Source organism: Eutrigla gurnardus, assembly GCF_963514095.1.
Source record: "Eutrigla gurnardus genome assembly, chromosome: 1".
NCBI classification, from domain to species: domain Eukaryota; kingdom Metazoa; phylum Chordata; class Actinopteri; order Perciformes; family Triglidae; genus Eutrigla; species Eutrigla gurnardus.
The window spans coordinates 7422765-7442824 of record NC_139915.1 but is presented as its reverse complement, the minus strand read 5'-3'; the positions used below and the strand labels follow the sequence as shown (position 1 = coordinate 7442824).

General features: G+C 42.9%; 1 protein-coding gene across 2 annotated transcripts; it reads left to right on the top strand.

The window, feature by feature from the left end:
• Window positions 1–357: 357 nt before the first annotated feature.
• On the top strand, window positions 358–19201 carry LOC311019321 (homeobox-containing protein 1-like). Of its 2 annotated transcripts, none has more exons than XM_084018649.1 (10): window positions 358–541; window positions 8341–8843; window positions 9535–9620; window positions 9719–9829; window positions 10694–10850; window positions 11274–11356; window positions 12250–12345; window positions 12793–12881; window positions 13114–13197; window positions 13405–19201. In XM_084018649.1, exons 2-10 carry the CDS (start codon window positions 8341–8343, stop codon window positions 13732–13734), a joined length of 1539 nt encoding a protein of 512 aa, XP_083874775.1. In that variant the 5' UTR covers window positions 358–541; the 3' UTR covers window positions 13735–19201. The 2 variants fall into 2 exon arrangements, with proteins under 2 accessions (XP_083874775.1, XP_083874774.1); XM_084018648.1 differs by having other exon boundaries at window positions 12787–12881.
• Window positions 19202–20060: the final 859 nt, after the last annotated feature.

Below are 20060 nucleotides of genomic sequence, written 5' to 3'. Positions count from 1 at the left end.
TACATAGGTTCCTGGCACATCAGTGGCATTTTGGGTAAAGGAGTTCTAATACCCTGTTCATTACTCCAGATGAGTCACAAGTCAGATTTACTGCCCCTGTGCTTTTTGTTCTGTGTTCATGTGCATGAAGGACCTGGGACCTGGTGGGTCGTCACAGCAGCAGCACTGAGTCCACATCAGTCTGGATCCGGCAGCTCTGATAGTCCACAACAAAGAAGCAGGGAGAGCTCTTCAGAGCCGGGTTTTAAAAGAGTCATCTGTGTTTACACTGTATACGCGCATAAAAGAACCTGGTGTGTGTGTGCGCGCGCGTGTGTGTGTACAGTAAACTGCGACTCCCGTCGTACCTTGCGACATTGTGTCAACATGGCGCCTGTCTGCCGGACAAAAGGCGAATCTGTCTGACGGTGGATTGAAACCCAATTAGAAACAGAGGAGACATTTTGGGAAAACTGTCAGTGTCTGTATGTCCCGGCGCCGCCAGGCAGGAGATATATGGTAAAATCAACATCTGTGGAGGCTCTTGGACTGGAATATCAAGGTAAGTTAAAATCCTAGAGGCTTACAGCGACCGCTAGCCCGGTACATTTCCTTTTCTCTGTGCGGTGATAACTGAAAACTCCATAAAAAATCCGGCTGCGCCGCTGCGTTTTACTTGGCGGTCACTGTTTACACTAGCCGAACCGGTATCAACGGTCTCATCGGAACAACAACGAGTCCGCCTGTAATTCGGCACCCACGTAGTTCACAAAGAAACAGTTGATCTAAACACAATGTCAACTTTTCCAGTTGCTCGTACAACGCTCGCTACCCGCCGAGCACAGTGTGTTTTCAGCAGAGTGCGATAATTGCGACGGACGGAGCCATTAAAAACGTACAATTCTGTTGCTTGAGGAATGATTTTGGTGTGTGTGATGTATGCCGGATGAAATAGTTGTCGTTCATGTTATGTAAAACGTCTTGAGACGCCCTCTGTCCCGCGTCGTCGTTTCGCTGCGAGCAGGCAAACGCAAAATCCACTTTTTCCCCAACGTGGTTCGGCGTGAAAATCGATCATTGCGAGAGGAAGGCTGCGTCGCTGCTCCCTCTCGACATTCGGGACCGCTAACGGTGTCTCCTGCGGCCACACGAGACCAGCGGTTCAGTTTCTGGTCGCGTTTCGGGGTTTTCGGGGCCAGTTAAAAAAGTTGCCCCACTGTAATTAAACGACTTGTCTGTGTGCTCAGCTGGTACACATGTCTGCAAGCAGGATGCAGCCGACGTTTACATGCCACGTCTGGTTAGGATCTTCTGGTTTACAAATAGAAATGCGGTTTATTAATCATGTCAAGACTTTGTGGTGATTTCTGAACGAATGCACAGATTCTCACACACACAGCAGTGGGAGTATCACCTGGTCTTGCATGGTGTGGTTTTTGTCTGGGAGGTGTGAACAGAGACAACTGTGGCATTCATTAACAATGCAACCCTCAGGGGGGGGTTCTGCTGGTTAGACCTCTACAGGGAGGTCAGAGGTGAGCTCGAGTTCAGCTACAGACCACCACCTGGAGCTGGTAGGTGCTCGGTGACACTTCAGGATTTGACCCTGGATTGTGTGTGTGTTTCCATGTGTGACCACACTCCTGTACTTCCTGCTGCTGCTGCTTAGCAGAGATCTCTGAAGGAGTGGAGCAGTCAGCACTGATTCATTACTAGTCCCTCTATCCCTTCTCGCACACAACACATGTTTGAGTCCCCGACCGGTTTGGTCAGTCCACCGAATCCTCAAGCCCTCGGCTAATGTCATTTACCTGACCCGTCTATTAAAAACCTGAACACGTGAATCATTTTTATGGCTTGGTAAATATTCAGACATTTCCTCCCTTGATGTTGTCTCTTTATAACGATAGAGTACTTTGCGTTTTACTTAATGTACCAACGTTATCTTATTACCAGTGTGATTGCAGCAGCTGGAAATGCTCTTGTTAATGTACTGCAGCCACGATCGCACACTTAAGTGAGCGCCAAGGTGGCTGGATCCTCACTCCAGATAGTGTGGAGGGGGAAAAAATAATAATAAAAGTTGATCAGGCAAAGATTGTGGCAAAAGCGGTTCATGCAAAGTTGGTTTCAGGCTGCTGTTGAGGAAAGATGCATTTTGTTGGTATACGCTATTGTCTGCTAGGCCGTGATGAATTCTAATAATCTTCTTTAATAGCACTACTGGGAATACGAGCGACTTAATTGATATGAGCACAGGAGGAGAAGCAGCCAGCAGGTTCCGTTCATGTGGAGCAGTTTATTTTCAAAGGCACATTTTCTTATCAGCTCACCGTCTAGTTTGTGTGTCGTTTTTAGCTCTGCAAAGAGAGCACAATATATCAAAACATCGCACTAGATATTGAGCAACAAGGTAAATCAAATGGATAAGGAATTAAATGAACTCCCAGGAAGCACACATCATGTCTGAAGTCAGCAAAGGAAGGGAGGCAGCACATGTAGCCTCTCATTTAGTGGAAGAGATTGCACCTGAGGGCGGGCGGTTTCTTTCAGGAGTGTTTGTTTGGCCGCCCTTCCTCAGGTGTGGTCATGTGATCTCCTCCTGGGGACTTTTACCAAGCACCTGTTTTAAAGGCAAGTTGGTTTCCTGCCAGTGTGGCTGTTACAGACTCACTGAGTCGACAGGTGAGGCCAAGATGTCCTTGTTTTCCCCTGGTGGCTGATTATCATTCATTATTATAATCTCTGCAAATATTTGTTCAGATGTCACTTTCTCATGCATGCAGTGGAAGTCACATTTTGGGAATGTTTCGTTAATGCCCCCAGTGCTTGTGGTAATCTTAGTTTACAAACTGGGATTGGTTTTACATCTACAGACTGTGAGAAACTCTTTTAGAAAACCGCACGGTTTTGAGTGGAAGTGTGTATGTCGGTCTTGCCAGCGCTTCTTGCTCTTTACTGAACTTTAAATAGGCACAGCTTCAGTGCATTGTTTGCAACTCTCCCATTGGTCTTATGTGTACCAGTGAAATTGCCCTTGTGTATATATCTTTTTTCCTTTGATCACTCTAAATTAGATAGCATACAACCAACTTTTTTGTCGTTTTTAAAGATCCCACAATTCACATGTACATCATGATTTAAAAAACGGAAGGTAGAGCCAACAGTCTGGCCAATATATGCTTATTGGGTTAAGAAGCCCAAGGAACCCTGAGGCAGGGGATCAAAGTCGAGCTGAAATTAAAAATGAACTTTTAACCCTTTTACATCAGATTGTTGCATGTCATTCCACAGCTCCTTTCTTCATTTGCCATCATCTCCCTGCTGCAGGGTGTTTGAATAAAGGCATGACAGCTGAAACTGACGGTTTGCATAATGCATAATAATCTCCATCATATTTGTTACTTTTCAATTAGGTGATATTAGTCAGCGTTTCCCTTTTTTATGTTCGGTTTCCTTGCATGCTCAGGGAAATGTTGTGGGAACCACAGATACTTTGGTCTGAAAGCGTATTACATGGAACCGATTGATTTGTGGACTGCTGTTGTTAAGCCTCGAGTTCGGCATTTTGACTGTCGCCATCTTGTTTCTTTGCAACCAGAAGTGTCACAAGAGGGTTAAGCTCGGTACAACAGAAAACTGAATATGACATTTTTAGGTGACAAACAAGGTTCCAGTTAATTTTCATGAACTGAAAACACACTGAGTGTTTAAATTGTTAGATGCAAACAATTCCCAGACTTCCCAGAAGGCGTGGTAGAGACCTGTCAATCGCAAGGTAGCCCCGCCCTAAAGCATACTCTGCTTTATGGTCTATTTGACTCTAAATAAATCATAATTTACTAAATGAACATCATGCTGTTTTGAAGACTGCTTGAAACTAGCGATAAAAGTGACTTCCTTTTGCAACCAGATGAGTCGCCCCCTGATGGCCACTGGAACGAATGCATGATAAAGGCATTCCTGCGTCGGCTTCACTTTTCAGACCCGGAGGATGTCGCCTGTAAGGAGCAAGTAAAGCAATGTGTTAATTATAACAGTTTTATAAAGAACTGCAATAACGGCAATGCAGGAGGACTTGAAAATACTGAAATAAGTGAGGCAATATGTTCTTCTTCATCAAAATGTTGTAAACACGAGGTAAAACGTGTGACCAGTTATTACGAAATGAAAACAAAATACATGAGATTCTCATTTCCCTATAATTTTGTTGCAATCCTGTATGGAAACTATGTATCAGTCAAACTTTATATTGCGTGACTCATCCTCTGCAGTGAGAGAAAGTATGGAGCTTGGCTGCCTGAGATGTAGATTTTGTTTGGCATTTTTCCCAAGAGAGAGAGAGAGCGAGACACACACACACACACACACACACACACACACACACACACACACACACACACACACACACACACACACACACACTCCCCTCTATAAGTGTTGACATGTCTGCTCTGCTGACTTTGATTCCCTGCTGTGGCCTGTTTTTCTTCTCAGCATCAGAAAAAAAAGCATCAAGACAGATGTGTTATGTGCTCCTCTCTCTGTTCAGTTGAGTGGCTATTATTACAACAGTCTTTTTAGAAACTAGAAAAAAAGAAAAAATCAGTGTTTTGTTAAAGCCATATGTAAGTGAGCTTGTTTGTAGGTGTGAAAACATACCGTACATTATGCGAGTTGGGGAACGTTGCATGATTATTGGTGGTGATCCACAAGGATAAAAGCCTTTATTTAATCTGGAGGAATGCATTGCATTTCTGGATAGCAGCTGCTGGTCTCTGACGTCTGTGTGTCTGTGTGTGTGTGTGTGTGTGTGTGTGTCTGTGTGTGTGTGTGTGTGTTACATCTGCAGACAGGGAGCTAACAGATGTGACCGTTCTTCCATTTTGTTCCGTGATTGTCTCATTGATGGGGATGTGAAGCTCAGTGGGTAGAAAATGTCACTAATGAGCTGAAAATGTATTCATTAATCAGAAGGAGAAAATGTAGATTTTCTTTACACCAGCCTTCAGTTTTGACACTATTTATAGCCAGCAATCGTTTTTCTGAAATACCCAAGTATTTGCATTAATCAATTTGCTTTCTGCTGTATGTCGTTTTTTATTTTATTTGACAAGGTCACATTGAGATTAAAAACTCTTGACAAGATAGGGTCAAAAAGCAGCATCCAAGATCCGACATACAACAGAAAGATCACAGCAGCAATAATAGATATCATAAAAAAATGCATAGCATATTCCAATGCACTAACAGGCATTGTTTTGGTTTGATCACATGTTTTTTTGGTTAAGTGAAGCCGCTGCAGCCAGCAGTGACCACTTCCTTTATTGTAAGCTTGAAAGGGATCAGGCTCTCAAGTGTTCGTGTTGGCTTGCACATCGTTCCGGGACTGAGGACTGTAGTGGAAATCATGCTTGTGTTACCAGCCTCTGTACTGGCAAACCGAAGATTAGGACGGCATTGCAAATATAAAAGGGTCCGGATCAAGTGTGTGTGTGTGGTGTTATCCTTGGTTCTGCGTGGGATTCGATGTGTCGGTCTTCAGAAATTACCTTGCGGGGATTCTCGCGATGTCACAAGATCAGGCGAGAATCTCAGGATCACATATCACACGAAAATCCATCTTGTCAGGTTTCAAGTAATGCATGTGTCCAATCAGCCAATCAGTGCCCTGCGAGGAGCTACTGGCAGCTATGGGCGTGGCGTGGCGTGGCTGTGTGCGAGACGACACAGAGAGGTGACTGTTTGTTCAAAACAATAATGGCGGCTCCTAACGAGATAAGCATCAGTTGTATCAGCTTTTCTCTATTGGAAAACATGCTTTCGCTCTTCTCCTGTCGCGTGGTTTATCCAATCACCTGCCTGGCTCTGTGGAACAAATTGTGTGGTGGTTACTTTCTAAAAGCGTTGACGGAGACACTTCAAGGGCTGGTCGTAGGAGTCATGTGGGCAGGTCTCACTTCCTTAAGCTCCAACGACACCCGGTCGAGGCAGAGCATGTTGGATCCAACTTAATATCGTCCAAAGCACGGCTGTCCTCGACCGAAGAAAGTCTTAGTCCACTAACACTCTTGTGATAGCCCCACAAGTGCTACAAAGAATGAGTAATTGAGATCTTGGGCTGACTAATCATCTATGAGTGGGCAGCCCGAGGATCTCGAATGGTACAGTAGAGCACCGAGGTACCTCGACACGCTCTTTAAGAAGCTAGACCTGGTTCCCTAATTACGGTACCAGATCAAGGGTAGCTAACCTGAATCTTTACAGATTCCAAACCACACTGTGTATTTGCCTGCAATTAAGGAGGTGCAGAACCCACAAGCCTTTTAAACGTTGAGTAGGTGATTCTTTTCAGAAGCTAATTCTCGTAACAAACTGATAGCAATTAATAAATGAAATGCTCTGTCAATAAAAATGTTTAAAGTCGTCTTCTGTGACCTGTCCAATCAACAAGTTGGTCCAAAGAAAATAATTGGATGGCCTGTTGATCTCTTAACCGACCAACCAACCTACCTGGTTCTGTCAGGTGGACCTGGACCCAGGACCTGTTGGAGAAGCAAGTCAGCAGAGGACTTGGTGAGTCGGCTAATGCTACTGTAGGTTGAGCATGAAGCGGTAACATACTTGTGTCTAAAAGCTAGTTTAATAATCCATATGTTGTAAGGAATTCCAAAGTGTAAACATGTATGCCAGGTGGTTTTATTACAGATCTAAACCTCAAACCTACGTGTTTTGATCTACATTAGTTCTCTTAACAAAGTCATGGCTCAGACTTAGGAAAGTGAGGCTTTGTCCACCAACAAATGCTCTAAACAGTTATACTTAGCTTGCACAATAGTTGACATAGAAAACTGCTATTAATGTTCGTCACTACATAAAACGCTGACGATGTTGTAGAGTTTTCACATTAATGATTTGTAATTATGATCTTCTTTCTAAAGGACAACCACTATCTAAAGATGAGAAGACAGAAGACATGGACAGTCTGACCCCACCCGTTTTTCCTTTTTTTTTTTTACGTGTTGTTTATGCCAATATTATAATATGTGTGTTTGTTCTATTTTATGGTGTTTCAAAAATAATAAACGGGTGACATGATGCATCTGGTTCTCATTATTTGTGCAGCTTGTAAAATGAATAAATGGTATGGTTGGATTGTTTATGCTGTGAGTATAAGGAAAAGGCCTTGAACAATTTAAAGATCTCTAATCAAATAATTTAGAACAGGTTTATGCAGAACAAAATAGTGAAAAATAAACATTGATATTGCACAATACTATGCTTACTAAACTCTACTAGGGATGGATCCTATATGTGGATCTGGATACCGATCACGTATCTTCCAGACAAAGCAGCTGGGTATCATAACTGCGCTCCTGTCCCAGCGCTCCATGGTGCCACACAACACACAATAAGTTGTTGGTGGAGGAGCATCTGCTGATCACATGTCAGTCAGAGGTCCAACAGCTGATGTGACTGCTCCAAGCGCAGTCCTCAAGTTCTGGCCTGTAAAGTAACAGACGCTATTGGATATTCTTATAGTCCTCAAAGAGGCCTTTTTTTTAATCCACTGTACATGTCGTGTAGACAAGTACACAGAGAACCCACATATCTATTGTTAGCACAGCCAGCTGTTGCTAACTAGCCAGCAATAAGTTACTGCATTGAAATTCCACTTTCAATAACATTTCCTAATAACATGCTAGCTTGACAAATATGCCTGGCGACAGCGTGTCTGCTGGTGATGTGCTCCTCTTCTTCTCAAAATAAGGACTTTGTCTTTTTAATACATTAAAATCAGTTTAAAAAAAGAAAATGAAAACGAACACAATGTACGGATGTCTCCATCTTGCTGTGGTGAGGATGAACTAATGGAATAACAGCGACCACGATGGAAAGTCCAGGACTTTGTCATGTTATCCCTGTACAATGTCTCATAAACTCAATAACTAAACCACCCATACATGAGGGATTCATAGAAAACAATGTATGCATTACATGCATGCCGGGCATGATGTGGGAAATGGAAAGCGAGGGCATGTCCGTATTCCATGCATAGCAGAAGACAACTATCGAGCTTGAGTTTACCATGTTGGAAAATATTGTTAACGTGACACGATGAGTCCTTTCACTTGTTTTCTGCCCTCGGTGGTGAATACACGTTTGTCAGTTCAGTGACTGACCAGGAAGAATAGCGGCAGCATTTAAAACATAGTTTAAACTAAACTAAACTATGTGAAGATTATATTGACACAAAACCAGTGAGTAGGCGATAATGAAATGTTGTATAGAGTTATAAAAATACTGTAGTGTGCAATAAATGTACTGTTCTTTAAATTTTTTTTAAATATTGTCCTCCAGATGTTCCAGCAGTGTGAGGAGCCTCGTTTCACCATCGAGCAGATTGACCTCCTCCAGAGGCTGAGGAGGACGGGCATCACACATACGGAGGTCCTCCACGCCCTGGACACCCTGGACCACCTGGAACGGCAACATGGACACAAGCTGACCCACAAACCTCCCTACATGCCTCCCTCGTCTTCCTTGTCTTCTTCCAGCGCCGTGGTCGCCTCTTCCTCCATGACTTCCGCCGCCACTCAGACAAGTTTCCCCAACAACCGACTCTCACTGTCCCCCAATAACAACTTCGACACCACCTCCCCGCCTCTGCCGAATCCAGTGGCCTCACCCGTCGCCATGGCAGCGGTCGTCCAGAACGGCCTCGTTGCCGTCACCAACGGGAAGCTGTCGCCACCCCGGTTCCCTCTTGGTGTGGTGAGCGGCAGCGGGACGGCACCAGCCTACGGGTTTGAGACCAGTGAGGAGGACCTCGATGTTGATGACAAGGTGGAGGACTTGATGAGGTAACACCAGACTAGACTATGTCGGACCAGAACTGACTAGACTAGGAAGAACCAGAAAGTGACGTTTAGGAATGCCAAAGCGATGTCACGCTTCTATAGTGTGTTCTGTAAATCGGTACAGTTTGCTTCAACCATGGCAAGAATTAATACCTGGAACGTTATAATTGTGATCATTATTATCATGAATAATATCAAAATGGTTTATGTGGTGTTACAATCCACTGGCAACATAAAGATAAACACAGAGTAGAGTAGATCACTGCACCAGAGAGCAGGGCCTGATTGTGGACAACTCTGCCTGTAGCTCACACTGAATCTAAATGATACAAGGATTAATGTGCACACACACACACACACACACACACACACACACACACACACACACACACACACACACACACACACACACACACTCACATACAGTACTGTACACACCTCTCATCTGTAGTCTGCAGTCAAGCAGCAGCAATCAGAGCGGTATTGATTCGAGGGTGTGTGAAGATGAAATCAAACCAGAAAGCAGCGAATATTACAGCAGCATCTGGCCTCTGAATCCTGCGCACAGTCGGCTCCAGCAGCCGCCGCCATGGAGATAAATATATACCTATATGTAAATGTGGATTGCCGAGTTACAGCTGGCTGTTATTGTCCTTTTGTGCTAAACAGTAGATTCCCCCCCTTCTGCTTGTAGGAGGGACAGTGCTATGATCAAAGAAGAGATTAAGTCCTTCCTGGCCAACAGGCGGATCTCTCAGGCTGTGGTCGCTCAGGTAACGGGTGAGTATCGACTAAATCACCGTCAAATCAAGATGACATGCAAGCAGCTCCAGCCTCAGTGGCGATAAAGACCGTGGTCCCTTTCCTCTCCCTCCCAGGGATCAGCCAGAGTCGGATCTCCCACTGGCTCCTTCAGCAGGGATCAGACCTCAGCGAGCAGAAGAAACGAGCCTTCTTTCGCTGGTACCAGCTGGAGAAGACCAGCCCTGGTAACAGAGCCCCTACACCCCCACCCACACTCTTCCACTTGTTAAAAAAAAACACTACAAAGCAAAAGTGATAACGTGTTGAATAAGAGGCTGAACTGAATGCATGACTGGCAGTTCTGACTTCAATAACACGTAGAGTGACTTAATGCTGACTGAGCAAAATGCAGACCATTCAGTCTTAGAGGACAGTCCGTACCGCAAGAGAACAGGAAGAGCTTGTTATCTGTTGAGAAACATGTTACGGTACCAAAGTCTCCTTGAGTCGGACCCTGGACAGCCCAGACTGACAGCTCTGGAACGTCACTGCAGAAAAGAAAAAAAATGGACCTCGGTTCATCGGTATCCATAGCTGTGAAATCCTTAATTCTGCAGCCGAGCTCAAGTTTCCGGCGTTTGTAGAGTAGCACGTGTGACGTCAGTTATAATCAAAGAGTCTCCTCACAGAAAAGAAATTCCATGGCGTGTGTTTGCGTTTTTATGGGCATCTAGAGATGGTCCCTGGTTACAGAAATAAATAACTGTAAACTGTTTTCCTGTGATTGAACAATGGCTGCATTGTGTTAAGTCGACACAGTGGAATGCACGAAACAAGCAGTGCAGTGTAGTGATCCCTGTGTCTTCCCTTGAAAAAGAATAAGAATGAAATAACTAGCATGATGCTTTAATTGGAATCCCTTGACTTTAATTTGGTTCATTGGCTTGATGCTCTCCAATAAACGTAAGGGTGTAATGAATTTCTATTTGTCCTCATTGTATTTGTGACATGTTTTTAGGCGGAGAACCACTAAATAGAAAATAATGAGAAGCCGTAAGGCATCCCACTGTTCGGCACGCGCAACAACGATCTGTCTTTTGTGACTTCAGGTGCCACTCTGGCCATGCGAGCCACCCCAATGGCTCTGGAGGACGTGATGGAATGGCAGCAAGCCCCGCCTCCGTTTGGCTCGGCCCCTGGGGGCTTCCGTCTGCGGCGAGGGAGCAGATTCACCTGGAGGAAGGAGTGCCTGGCTGTTATGGAGAGGTGAGCTGTGAGCTAGTTGAGGAGGAGATGTAACAAACGTTGGTTGGACCCTAAAATATCCCTAAAATTAAGCTCCTCATTCAGGTTTGACCTACATATATTACATTCGGTCGGCAGGTATAAAAGTGGTGTAAAAAAGCCACTTGGAGGTTCACCCAAAAGCCAACAGGAAATCAAATAGTTTAGTGTCATTGACTTCTCATTTGGTCGATGTACATTCTCTAATCAGCCTGAACCAATATGTCCTCAAATGCCCATTCATCACTGTTTGCAGCTTTAATGTTTTGATTGTGTGTGTGTGTGTGTGTGTGTGTGTGTGTGTGTGTGTGTGTGTGTGTGTGTGTGTGTGTGTGTGTGTGTGTGTGTGTGTGTGTGTGTGTGTGTATGTGTATGTGTATGTGTATGTGTGTGTGTGTTTTACAGCTACTTCATTGATAACCAGTACCCTGATGAAGCGAAGAGAGAGGAGATCGCCACCGCCTGCAATGCTGTCATTCAGAAACCAGGTACGTAAAAACAGGAGTAAATGATTTGATGGAAATGATAAAAAAAGTACATTACATAATAGTGTCAGTACCATTGCTTGGCTGATAAAATAGTTTCACTCTTTAGTTGAAGCAACTTGACTCACAGTTATAAAGCAGGCGCTTAGCTCTTTGATCCCAGTAGCAGATTTCACTGAGGGAGAGGAGCAGGGCTCGTTGTCTTGCACATGGACAAGTTATCAAAGTCATATTTAGCCATGGATATTTCCAGAAATGTTATTGGCTATGAATCATATTCTGTTTAGTATGATAGAGGGGAAATAAATGATCATAAAGGGAAAACGACTGTGCTGTTCCCTCCGTCATGTCCATTACTTTGCATCCCTTTACTTCATCTGGTAAAGGTGGTGAGTTTATCCCGTTGTATCCTTTTCGAGAACTGGTTCGGTTTTCTCTTCCCTCCCTACATATTGCTCATGTTGCAACTAGAAGAGCCACATCGTGACCAACACACGACTAAACCCATGTGCCTCACAGCTATATAAATACTTTGTATTAATAGTGTTTGAAATAGTGAAAACGACAAGCCACGATTGAACGCCTGCTATGATAAAATGCACGATTTGCACAAAAATAGTGGATTTCAATGGGGATAGTTTTGTCCTTACGGGTGTTTGTCTATTTTGGCTACACAGTTTATTCTAAACTTAATGTAGTAGCTGAGGATAAACTTGTAAAATTCGAAAGAAAAACTCACACCCTTGACAAAATGTATAATATATACAGTATATATAAACTAAGAAAGAATTTCTGAGCGTGGGAATGAAATACGCTTGAATGCGGCTCAACAATCCCAGGGAGAGACCGGGGGACAGAGGAGCAGCTGCCCAGTAGCTGTGATCTGTGTGTTACAGGAAAGAAGCTGTCGGATCTGGAGAGGGTAACGTCTCTGAAGGTCTACAACTGGTTTGCCAACCGCCGCAAAGACATCAAGAGGCGCGCCAACATTGGTAATGTCTACCTCTGTATGTGTGCGTCAACAGTAGTGGATGTTATACGTACAATATGTCCCAGTGCGACTAAAGGCAGATACTTAAACTCGCTGTATATTATCTCTGAGAACCATCCATTCAGTATGTGGACCAAATAAATCAATACACACACATAAAAGAGCTTTTACTCTTCAGTGCACATCCTTGTTGACCAACTGGATGCTCTTTGCTCTCTGTAGAACAGAGACACACACTTAGGTGCCATCCGGCTTGTCACAACACTGCTGTAGTATTTCACACACACACATATAAACACACATTCACACACACTGCTGCGTGAGGAGAACACATTCCTCTCACGACTCCTGGAAAGCCAAACTCCCTCATCGTCGTTTGCTTGAACACGAGTGCGTTGTTGTCCGAGGCCGATATGCTATGAGGAGGTTTGTGTTTTTGAAGAAGCAGCCATCTTGGAGAGCCACGGCATCGAGGTTCAGAGTCCGGGCGGTCAGTCCAACAGCGACGAGGTGGACGGCAACGACTTCCCCGACCAGGTGCGCTCGATGTCAATGAGTTGTGGGAAGTTTGTGTGAGGAGTCTCAGTGAGGAGGGTTAAACAGTGCAGGAAACCACCCTGGCATGTTTGGATTCCTCCCTGTGTAACCTGTATAGATCTACACCCAGTCACGTATTTGACTCAAACATTATAAATAAGTAGTTGTAAGGAATTCGGCGGTCGCAGCCTTGACCTGGTTATTTTGTAACCTGCGTGCTGCTCTGTTACAGGGTTGTGAGGTGTCTTTGTTTGACAAGAGAGCTTCAGCCAAGCAGTTTGGTTTCAGTCGGGCTGACCTGTCCTCTCCAACCCAGGTATGTACACACACACACACACACACACACACACACACACACACACACACACACACACACACACACACACACACACACACACCTCACTGCAACTGCTCATCAAAGAGCTCTGGCCTCAGATGAAGAGGCGAGGGAAAACATTCTTTGGAAAGTCTGGGAAAAAAACGACTAGTAATCGTTCCCTTTGTTTCTGGTCTCCCCGCTCAGGTACCCACGCTGCTCCCCACCTGGTTTTCCGCCCTGAGCAGAGGAGGCTTGTCTGGACAGAGGGGCACTTCTCTAATCGGTCGCTCCCTCGTGTCAGGGGCGGGCCCTCAGGCGGAAGGCTCCAGATTGACAGGCGTTTCCTGGTCTCCCCCTTCCCCCTCCCTCCAGGACGAACCCACCATTCACAGCGCGCTGTCCGAGTCCCAGGACCCAATCGGTTTGGAGAAGGCGGCCGTCAATCACAGCAACCAAGCCCTAGCCAATCAGGCGGATGGGGCGGGGTGCAGCATCGGGAACGACATCAAGACGGAAACGCTGGAAGACGACTGAAATGGGGCGGTGGACATTGGAGTTACCAGAGTGATGAATGGAGCAGGATCAGAGGTGTGTTAATATGCAAGCAGATTTTATAGGAATGTAATAAGTGGAGAAAAAAAAAAAAGACCAAAAGTCACGTAACGTCCAACCCTGAGATACCTCCCAACCCTACCTCCAACCACCAACCTGCTCTGCTACACTCTTATAGGCATTACTAGTATATAATAGTAATAATAATGATAATAATAACATACACTTTTATTTCTTTAAGTTCTCCCCAGCAGACTATGGAAGGTTAAAAATGCCCAAATAACACCAAATCAAACACATAAAGTGAAATAGATTATACATTCTTTAATCATGACACATAAGGAAAAAAATGCACATAGAAATGTGTATTGTTTTTCACTTTATTACTTTGTTTGTTTGTTTTAGGCATTTTAAACCTTCCGTAAAGATGCGATGCATTGTTCGGATTTCTTTGGAAAACTGCATTTTCCACCGCAGGACGACACTGTATTTGACACGGGGTTCAAATAATTTCAGGGTCTTGCACTGTGATCTCAACACAACTGAACAGCCTCAAAGGAGAAATGCATGAATTTGAACATTTAACTTCATTTTACCTGATTGTTTTGAAATTCTGTTGCGCATTTCATTACAGCTGATAATATTTTAAACATTTCGCTGTTGGTTCCTTCCAGTGAGAAGAACAGCAGAATAAGCTCAGTTTCTTGGAGGTCACAGCTCGTTGGTAATGTTTCTGTGGGCCATCGATGATTTGAAAATGTCAAAACGAGAAAGAAACAGAATGACCCCAACCCTCCTCCCCCTGCCCTGCTAGAATAAGCTCATTATATGGAAGCAAAGAAAGGAATACCTAATTGGAATTTAAATAACAATGAATGGAGAACATTCATAATTCTGAATTTGAGTAGTTGAATTCCCAGCAAGTATTTCAAATATTCCAATCCAATAACAGAAAATGCAATTCAGTGGCTTTTTGTTGTTGTTTTGTGTGGGGTTTTCAGACGCTTGTCCTTTTTGGATCACATGACTGACAGAAAAGGACCTGATAGGCCAGAAGTCTGATCGATTTAATCGAGGCTTCACTGCTTATTCTCGTATCCTGATCATTTTTTGCAGAAAAGGAATGAAGAAAGTTCAGCAACTTGAATTTAGTATTTTTATCTTGACATTTTTTTAGGGTTCAAAGAAGTTCTTTTTAATTGTGCAAGATGAAAACTGCAAAAATGAGTTTAAAAACCCTAAAACGACACTTTTTAGATAAAATACTTTAAAAATAAATAAAAAAAAATCTGCAGTATTTAAATATCAAGTATTCAGTCAAGATGAAATTTAAAAACTGGGTATTTGGCTGCTCCATAACACATAAATCCTTATGGCCTCTCTTTGCTTCCGTATGAAAAACAAGTAATAAAGAAAAGTTACTCAAAAGTTACTCAATACATAACTGTTGAAGGTCGCTGAAACTGTTGACAGATTTGTATGAAAACTAGAAACACGGATGTCCAGGTGTTATTAGTTTGTGATCAGGAAAAATGAATGATCACTGTGAGATGATCTATAATCAATACAGATCAGTCAGATGGGAGGTATCTAACAGTGTAACAACGCTGTTTAGATCCTACAAATGAAAGTGTAACGTGGATTCATACATATACTACACGTGTGTATGTATGTATGCATAAACACACATATATACAGTATATTATATAAACTGTTGGGTATATATATATATGTATATATGTATATCTATATATACCCTGACCCATTTCTATTTACAGTATATAGACATATTAGCTTCAAATGAGAGATACTATCGGTATGAGTCTTTCTTGTTGATGAAAGGTGAGTGACGCATTAGCCAAAGTATTAAGTTTTGAATTTTATGTATTTTCTGAGTGTGTGATAGTCCTGGATGGAACTATGTGTTAGAGATACGCTAATCAAAGATGCATCAGATGTGTCAAATTATTGCAAGGAAAATGCATTTCCTTTTTTTTAAGGTATATCCGTGTTCGTGCTCGATATGCCATGTGTTCTAAACACATACTGTCAAGTTTAAATTGTACTTTCATTTTAAATGACACTTTAATGGATCGATATCACAACGCGTGGAGTCCCTGCTGTTTAAACACAGATCAGTGTGAACGGCTGACGGACCCGAGAGGCAGTAGGAAGGTGATTTGGGAAGCTGTGGGTGAGTTGGATTCTCTTGAAACAGCCACAGCAAGAAGTGTTCTTTAGAGGGAAAATAATTAGTAAACTAGTCAATTCAAGATATATTTATCCCAGTAGAGCCATTGTAGAAGTCTTTCTCTGCATTTTTGTTCTTCTTCATCCCGACAAAGAATTATTAAACGTGAGGTTTTGCCTTTTTTTATCTTTCTGGACAGGAGATACTTAACAGTCTGATAACTGGTTGCATCTTTAAAAATCATAGCACACGTTAGCACACAAGCTACTGCTAACGTGTTGGACATTTAGCAGCAACTTTGACTTTAATATCGACTTTAACAGTCTCCCTCTTTTAGCTCTGTTTTGGCTTCCACCATGAATGTGTGTCTCTGGCTGCCAAATGCTCCTCTAGCTAGTTGCTAACTACGTTTTCCTGCAGCGTACTGTGGCTTCATTGGAGGCTTTTTCCTGAAATCACAGAAACAAGTTTTGATGAGAGTGGAGTTTGCAGGCTGGAAAACAAAACAATGAGCTAAAAGAGGCAAAAAAAGATGAGTTACGTGATAACCATTTCACCTTAGCCACCTGTAACAATATTACTAGAAAGAGTGCAGATCTACCATGATGCCTGAACTCGACCAATCGTATGATTCTCCTGACCAGATGATAAAGAAGGCTAAACTTTCCGATTGAAAACTGTATTTTAACGTCACCGATAGTTCAAGTTCAGCAGCTGATCACTGCTGATTTTCTTCAACGCGGTAGGGATTCTATCATCCGCCTCCTTTTGTTGCATAAGCATGGTTTACTGTGTAGCGTGACCTTTCTGTCACACATTAACAACCGCCACGACAACACTTTCTCACACGAGTTAATAATGCCTGACTTTGGCCTCTCAGTTATCCAGAATCATTTCAGTAATGTGACGTTTTATGTACTGATTGGTTTTGAGTTCAAGTGCCTTATTTATTTCAGCGTATTGACTCAGTGCATGAAGAAGAACTTCCACAATGGCTGTACGTACGTCACTGTATCCGAACCCATGATGTTCCGTAACGGCCGACGCTAACGCGACTCCGTTCCCACCGGTTCATCATTGTTCATCACCAGGTGCTTTACAGGCTAAGCTACGAGTTCAGAGTTTAAAACTCGACACAAATACCTCACTGACCTCCCCTCAGCTATAAGCTACACCCCCGCAGCTGCTTCAATGTGAATCGAAGACGCTCGACAGTGAAAGGAACTGTGGAGCGGATCTTATTCCGAGGCTGGCGGCAAACTGTGACGAGGCTGTAAAGACTCGCTGGCTGATCTGGAACAACAGACATGTCGGTGTCCTCTAAAAGGGAAATTCCTTCTTAAACTTGAGCCAATAGATATTAAGTTTGATCGTAAAGGGAAATTCCACTCAAAAAAAAAAAAAAAACGTTATCATTCATAAGCTCCTGCTTCCACGTAATCCAAGAAATGCTTCTAATAATACTTAATATTATATATAAACGATCCCCCCTCATCCTGGTGGAGTACTAACACAACCCGTCAGTGTTGGGTTCAGATTGAACGTCGGAGAGAATAAAAGTTTTGTGGTGGAATGTCTCATTAATTGTACGGCAGCGCAGCTGTCCCAGGTGTCTTTTGCTTTAAGCGTTTGTAAAACTTTGAGGCATCATTAGTCAGTGATGTAGCATTCTGTCATTTCTTTGTATTATTTACACCAAAATATCAATATGCTATCCCACGAAGGGTTAGACGATGTTTTATTTTTGTCTTCTTTTAAATCTGCCAAGCAGAAGCCTTTCTGAGGTGAACCTGTGGGTTCATTTAAGACAACGTGCTGTTTTGAGATTATTTCAGGATTTAGAATCATTTCACTTGCTGCCTCTTCATGGTCTTCTCATGAAGTTGGACTTTGGAGTTCCGAAGCAGCAAATCCATTTGAAATGAAAAAGTGGTCATTTTAGAGCCAAACGATCTGAAAGGAAAACGAACTGAAAACAATTAAAATGAGACTCAAAAAAAAAAAAGACAAAACACACAATAATAACACAATCTATGATCTCGTTTCCTATTTACAGATAGCATTCCTACTGATTGGTCCATTTCATTTTTCTTTCAGTTTTTGACCCTAAACCGGCTCTGTGCGTTTATTTTGCATTTTTTCAATCAAGTGTCTATTCTTCTCATAATCAATCAATATCATGAAAGAGAAACACAGTCCATGTTTCTCCATAGACGACATGGGAAGCCTTCGCTCTTCCAGGTAGATTCAGTCGGCGTCGGCTGCTCGTGTGCACTTTGTTTCTGCAGCATGTCGTGTCTTCTCATTGGTTAAAATGCAGTTTAAGCGTCTGCCTTTAGCCCTCCGTTGCCTCACTGTACTGTTTAGTTTAAAAGGATGAGCTTCCACTCGCTGGTTCTTCGCCGGGGCGATGATGATGTGTCGGATCCGATGCCTGGTTGTCGGCTGTCTCTTGATCCCGTTTGTCTTTCTCCTGCCAAATCCACCTTCCTCCGGCAAAACCGCCCCTTTACACAAACGGTACAGCAAACATTTGTCTTAAGCAGAGTGTTTGGATTGGCACAACAGGCTTTTAGTTAAGAGAAGGTGATGGATGTTGATGAAGGTGTTTGTAGAGCATCTTGATTTGATCTGAGGTCTGCTGCGTGAACAAAGAGAAAGCACAGCTGATCTGTGTTTCAGTCCATTCCCGCCTCAGGACTGAGTGTTGCCGTCGTCCGTCTCTTTACCTTCGTCGATATCGTGAACACACCAGATGCAGTATGACGTTTGCAGAGTTCTATTCTGAAATGCTGTTTTTATTTAGGTGAAAAAAAAAAAATCATGCATTCAACATAAAATGTAAATGTCTTAATGTCCTTCTTTAGTCAGCCCATGACTGTAAATAAATACTACTTAAAAAGATGGTTCAAACATTTTTATCAGTCATGTAAAAACCCTTTTTTTAAACTTCTCAGTGGTTTTCATTTCATTTTGGCAATAAAATATTCAATAATTCTCTATAGAATGGGGAAAAAAATATCAAACCTCAGCAGGACATTTGTTGTATCACGTTGAATTGATTTGAATCCCCCTTCGTTCTTTTCTATTTCAAGATTTAGTGCCTTTTTTGGACGGTAGACTGTTCTGTAATCGCTATGTAGAAAATCTACATATGCCTTTTGTTACTTTTTCATCTGTTGGATAAACCTTATTTGTTATTTTTAAGGTGTTTTTATTGATATTCTATTTGCAAGGGAATAAAAAGTGATCTGAGTCCACGCAGTGTGTCTTGGTTTGTTTGGTGTGTGTGTGACAGTGTGTGCCGTGGCTGACGGTTCCACACAGGGAATGTGTATGAAGTCTAACTACTGTAGACTGTCCCTGAAAACTCAATCTTTCTAAACATTAAACACCCACAGCTAAAGAAGCAACACTTACAGTGATGTGGTTTCTTAGGCAATTTCCCCAAAGATGTCGATGTGTAGATTGGTGATAAATGAATCTTAGGGGTTAGGCTGGTGGAATGAGAATGATCTTTATTTAAACAGATATCAAGCCGTCCGAAACCGTGCGTGCACACCCGGTTCTTCCAAATCCTGTTCCACCTGGGAAGTCCTTTCTTGCCCTCGAATCTAAGGAAATCCAAACAGTCCCTGCCACGTCTTTCTTTTAAAGCCCTCTACTTCCTGATCGGCCTTCTCGCTCATCCTGTCACCTTAGTAAATGTATCCTCTCCTCCAATGGAAGAGAGAGGTTGCCAGGCGCTCCATCCTAAAGCTTTATTTTGTACTTATAAGGTTATGTGTAGTTTCGCAATGTCGGCAGTTACTCCCTTATATGAGCTTTACTTCCTATAGCTAGTGTATAACACACACACACAAAGAGAGACAACACTAATTTATGTCTCTGGGCCCCATCAGATAGCTAAGTTTAATTTACTACTGGGCCTCTTGTCATCTTCCACCCAAACCTAAACATTCCTTACACCTTCGCTCATGGAACATCTGGTTCTGGTTAAATCCTAACTAGAATGTGTTGTTGTTCAACTGACCGTTGAACAGACCAGATACTTCAGTTACAGTTCAGTTTGAAAAAGAATGTATCCTTTCAACATTAAACGTTCCAAAACTCAGCT

What these genes read in the sequence shown, in the direction of transcription:
- LOC311019321 (XM_084018648.1), top strand. Translation starts at nt 8,341, where the DNA reads ATGTTCCAGCAGTGTGAGGAGCCTCGTTTCACCATCGAGCAGATTGAC. An exon ending in GCTGGAGAAGACCAGCCCTG is followed by an intron (nt 9,830 to 10,693) that starts GTAACAGAGCCC and finishes TTGTGACTTCAG; the next exon opens with GTGCCACTCTGGCCATGCGA. An exon ending in ACCTGTCCTCTCCAACCCAG is followed by an intron (nt 13,198 to 13,404) that starts GTATGTACACAC and finishes CTCCCCGCTCAG; the next exon opens with GTACCCACGCTGCTCCCCAC.